We start from the raw sequence: 5241 nt of genomic DNA on the forward strand, positions 1-5241 counted from the left end.
TCTGGATAGTGGATGTATCTTTTGAGGATATTATGGGACTCTTTAAGATGTCTCTTATTTCCATAAACTTAATTTGTAGTAGTAATTTCAACCATTTGATGTTCAATCCATTCCTAAATTTGTAAATGTTCACATTCTCCAGTTTTAGATGTGAGATCAAACATCACATGGACGGATACTTCTGCTTAAATCTACTGTATAAATTATTTTTGAAGGTTCTTTGTGTTTTTTCCCCCTTCTTTTATAATATATGTCATATAATAGGAGTGAACACATTGCATTTGACCTCTGTGAACCAAATTTGAAACAATTCATATTTTTTAGATCATCTCTCGTTTCGTGACGGTTGACTTTCCACATTTTAAGTGTGTTGCTGCCCTCTACCTGAGACCAGACTGTACTGCAACTGTTCTGTTATTCTTTTCCGTGTTCAGGGTGTCTCTGCTATGGGTATCACAGTAAGCTTTCTGTGACATCTCGCATTCATGTTAACATTAATTAGAAACTCATTAAGGAGTTGAAGAGAAAAAAAAATGAGTGAAACATCTATTTTATTGTAACAGAGGTATCAAAATAATCAACAGGAGACAACAAAACAGTTTAAAAAGGTTCAGTTAATGAAAGCGACATTTCATGAATGCGATAAAAGTCCAGATGCTAATGAGAACGGGTGTTAAATCAGAAAATGATTTTGTTGATAATCCATGCTAGGAACTACACTGCCTTATCATCTACGGACCATTTAGAAATGTCCGCTGTCCTTATGAGTAATCCCAGCAAAATAAAAGGTATGATATTAAATCATATTTTCACTTAGCAATATCAACCAAAAGCTGAAGCAAACTTAAAATTAATTATTCATTAAAAAAAAAGTTTCAAAAAAAGAAAGAAAATAATTAATTTGATGCACTTCCTCAACAAACCTGAAAACCTTATACAGATGCTTTATTACATGCGTGACAGAGTGGGATTTCGACCCTACAACTAAACATGTTATCCCCGAGGATTCCCCTGAATGCAGCAAACACTGCCTACTGTGAGTTTTAGAGAGGGAATGCAAAGCTTTACCGTAGGATGTTCCCTGGTTTAATATTTTAGAGAAATCAGAAAAGCAATCAGAATCTTCTGGTGTCATGACACTTCCACTCGGCTGCCATTATAAAACCTTGTTTTCTGCGGTCTACAGTATCATCTACAATTTTTACTCATCCGCATTTACAAGTCAACAAAACACACTTTTCAAGAACTGCTGGACATCCAGAATCTACACCTTTTACGAGTTCAGTCACTTTCTGAAGATTCACTGGAACTAGAAGAAGAGGAGGAAGATGAGGATGAGGATTCGTGTTTCCTTTTCTTCTGTCTCTTTTTGTGATGCTTCCCCTGCTCCTTTTTGTTCTTTTTGCTTTTCTTCTTGTGGCTTTGTTTCTTTTTCTTCTTCTTCTCCTCCTCCTCTTCGTCTGAGGACGAGTGTGATCTGTCGTGCCTCTTTTTCTTTTTTGAAGTGTCATCACTCGATGAGTTACATCTAGGTGGAGAAGAAGAGCTAATTGGAATGGGGGCAAATGGATGCAATTTCCAATAAAAAGTAAAAGACAGAAGAAAATCTGTGAACAGCAAAGTGTGCAAACTTTAAAAAAGCTTTAACTATTATATCATATACTATTCAAAGTTTTATCAGTGGAAGAATCAGTGCCTTGAAGTATTTATCTGCCTAGACCATGTAGGATGATGTTGATCATATTCATTCAACAGTAGCTTTTGCTAAATTACTACATGAGAGTGAAGAGCAATGCTTTTAGGTTCACCGTGACATCTGAAACATATAAGCCCAAGTCAAAGATTACCTTTTTCTTGATTTCCTCTCTTTGCTCTTCTTTAGTTTATGCTTCTTCTTTCTATCATCATCATCGTGGGAACCTACCACACACAACATGGGGGGGGCACAGTATTGTAAGATCAGAAGACTGACTGAGATTAACAGAACCATTTACGACAAACATTTCAAATCTGGCTAAATAGTTTTTCTTGACGTAAAGTTATGTCATGTTTTTTTTTTTTTCAAAGGCAATTTATATCATCAATTGTTTTCATATTTTTTCAACTGAAACGTTGGAGTCTTTGTATTTTGACAAACGTATCGTCAATCTAACCTTTACTATACCGGCCACTTCGACCCAGCTTCTCATTGTGCTGTGGAGCAGGTACGTCATCTTCGCTCTCCTCCGTGCTGGTGCTGCTTACATCCAGAACGATGTCTTTCTGGGGATCAACTCTGACGAAATTTCGGCACTCAAACGTTAAATGACCCGCTGAGAAACAGATTAAAAAAAAAAAAAGGGCATTTGTTAATTATTATATGCAAAGGAGGATTTTTTTCTTTATATAAACACACACACACATAGAAGTTCCATTGGCAAACCCCTTCCTAGATGTGGTGAGGTCGTTTCCTCTTGGCTATCCATGCAGCACCCCACTTCCTCCTCTGGTGAAAGTTTGAGGATTTTGGAGTTAGAAGCCCTTATTGTTCCATTTAAAGTTTAAAAAAAGATGCAACTCAAATGGTGGGGCATACTTAATAGTTGCAGTCCATCACAGATATTAGTGAGGCAAATTTTACAGACCTTGGTCTGCTTTCAGGAAACATGAGGGAGTGCAAAGCCTGAACAACAAGAGCTCAGGGGGAGCAGCAGTGGGTTACATTTTACCAGGAAAAAAAGCATTTCCTTCGTCATCCTAAAACAAAAAATTTGAATTATTGTTCAAATCAATTTATTGCCCAGCCCCCAGCACACACAAACTAATAGTAATTACAATTTCATTAATCAATTAAACAATTCATTGAATATTGACTGGGGGAAAAAAATGGTTGAAACTAACAAAAACGTCCTTCTTCTATGACGCGGTTTGCAAAGTCCTCTGTTGTGGTCATCTAGACGAGTTTAACTTTGAATATTTTAGTGACAAAGCCAAAAATCAAAACAGGGCTGTGCACATTTAAATTTTGAGATAAATACAGACTAAGAGCCTGATCATTTAGAGAAGGTAATTTGTCACATTTTCGGCAAAATGGTGGCAATTAAAGGGCAAACATTACTAATCTAAAGCAAACAGTGGCATGAAATCAACAGAAAAGGGCAATGAAATCGTTTACTGCAATCACTTGCGTGACACACCAACAATTCCGTGATCATTACAGCTCTACTCAATGCAGCCCATATTAATATTTAACACAATTTACAGATATAAAGAGGGGACTGACATCAAAAGACGCACAACAAACTCGTTTTCGAAGCAATTGAAGCATTACTTACGATATCCACATTTTTTACACCCAGCTCTGATATTGTCCTTATTGGGACCTGTAAGACATGAATATGAATTTTGAAAATAAATTAATAGGCCGAGACGGCTGTTTAGCAACATGATCAAAAAGTGTTTGCTAGTGTGACCCAGCTCTTATTCATAAGAATTACAGTATAGGCATCTCGTAGTGGAGGTTAAATTTCTTCGCTATTAAACACAGAAATGGTTGACAGAACATCCACACCATCTGCTCTTTAAATACTGTGTATACCACAGCAACACGATGGACATGTGAGAAGATATGTGCAGTCAGTGGCTGGTGACATGTTTATGGTCCTTAAAGTTAACGTTGAGTTATCGTTAAGGTTAGCACCTTAGCACTTAGCTTGACTAAGATATTATCGGGCAAACCATTACATTTTGCCAATAAATTACTGTATAAATAAACTGCAAAATATTCTATTTAAATAAATACCTGGTACAGCCATTATACTTGACGCGAAAAAGCCAAATAAAGTATTAAACTTCTATTTGTTTTAGCGCGAAGCAATTTATATGAGTCCACAAGCAAAATAACGTCGACCGGAAACTTGTGTTCTGGAAACTACGGTTCCCCGTCGCTGTTCTTCGTTTTCACATTCAAAGGCTGTTTGAAAACTAGATTTGCGGCGCATTGTCGCCACCAGCTGTACGGATGCTGCACAAAACCTGGCTCACGAATAAGTTCCTCTCTAACAACACTGACAAAAATTAGAAAAGCATTTTAATCCACATTCAAAGACCTTGGAAATGTTATAAGTTGTCAAGCCTGGAAATTAACTTGTGGGCTTCTGTTATAAATCCTTCTGCTGAGTCTGTGTTTTGTCCATTATGAGGGTTTCAAAGTGCCACATGGTTAACATGTGGTTGTGCGCCAAAACCATCACACCTCCTCACCATCACCTAGTGAGTTTGTGTTTCAATTGATGAGTATATAATTGTACTGTATTAATACTCTGTTATAACAAGAATTATATTTTATCAGCAATATTTGCTCTATTCCTGATAGCTTTCCCAGTAAAAAAAAAAAACAGTTGTGGCTTTTGTCAGGGGTTAATTGAAGGCTGCCAGAGTCAGACTAGCAGCTGGAAAATGTTGACAGATGAGGGGCTCCCAGACATGCTCTCATCATCATGCCTGTGGCAGTGACAAAAACACACAAACACACGCACAAAACACACTCTAAATTCTGAGCTTCTGTTGATCCCCCAATTCTTTTTATCTATTGCAAAAAGTGTAATTGTTAGTGTTGTCGAATAAGACGATTCCTTGCAAAATGCTGCCACAGCCACACAGGTCTTGATAATAGCTCAGCCCGGACAACTTTGATATGTTAAACCCCTCCTTATCTTGCGTTCTTGCAAGCACCTCATAAGCTTAAATAACACATAATGTTACACTTTTACATTTCAAATCTCTGGTAATAACTGCATAGTTTTTCATTAAAATGTTTTTAGAAAATTTCTTATTAATTCTTCCTTAAAGCCTTTTATGTTCAAAGATTCTGTTCTGTAGTTATAAGAGATACTGGTATTTTTTCTTGTTATAGTTGCATTAGAAACTGAATGTTTTGTTTTTAACGGTTCACATGTTTTTATTGCATTTTGGGTCAAAAGACAGCAAATGCGTTTTCTTTTTTTTATGTCTTTTGGGCGCAGTATTTTGTCTCTTTAGCAAGCTTATCTTTTAAAACAAGTCTTTCTCAATATTTTTAAAACTAAGTTGAGCCGCTCATATCTAGACTCACTGTTAAGAAGCTCAACAAACAAAGCTATGACACACTACAAAGGTGCATGCTTTATCTCTGCTGCTTTACTGCCTCTGTAGAGATTGAAGCAAAGATTATAGGTGAGAAATATGCAGGTGTTTGCACAGACTTGTTTTTCCCATTTTTTT

General features: G+C 36.6%; 1 protein-coding gene across 1 annotated transcript; it reads right to left on the minus strand.

Annotated features, from left to right (window-relative positions):
- Positions 1-534: 534 nt before the first annotated feature.
- srek1ip1 (SREK1-interacting protein 1) lies at positions 535-3911 on the minus strand. The gene is made up of 5 exons (XM_075484398.1): positions 3782-3911; positions 3315-3362; positions 2154-2312; positions 1848-1920; positions 535-1528 (listed from the first exon to the last, which is right to left on the minus strand). The coding sequence occupies exons 1-5, from the start codon at positions 3792-3794 to the stop codon at positions 1282-1284; spliced, it is 540 nt and encodes a 179-aa protein (XP_075340513.1). The 5' UTR covers positions 3795-3911; the 3' UTR covers positions 535-1281.
- Between the last annotated feature and the right edge of the window lie 1330 nt (positions 3912-5241).

The sequence above is a fragment of the Odontesthes bonariensis genome, chromosome 15 (genome assembly GCF_027942865.1).
Source record: "Odontesthes bonariensis isolate fOdoBon6 chromosome 15, fOdoBon6.hap1, whole genome shotgun sequence".
Lineage (NCBI taxonomy): Eukaryota > Metazoa > Chordata > Actinopteri > Atheriniformes > Atherinopsidae > Odontesthes > Odontesthes bonariensis.

Excerpts from the sequence above, each read along its gene's own strand:
- srek1ip1 (XM_075484398.1), bottom strand. Across the intron at positions 2,313-3,314 it reads GTGTAAAAAATGTGGATATC|CGGGTCATTTAACGTTTGAG; the intron begins GTAAGTAATGCT and ends TCTGTTTCTCAG. Across the intron at positions 1,921-2,153 it reads AAGTGGCCGGTATAGTAAAG|GTTCCCACGATGATGATGAT; the intron begins GTTAGATTGACG and ends TGTGTGTGGTAG.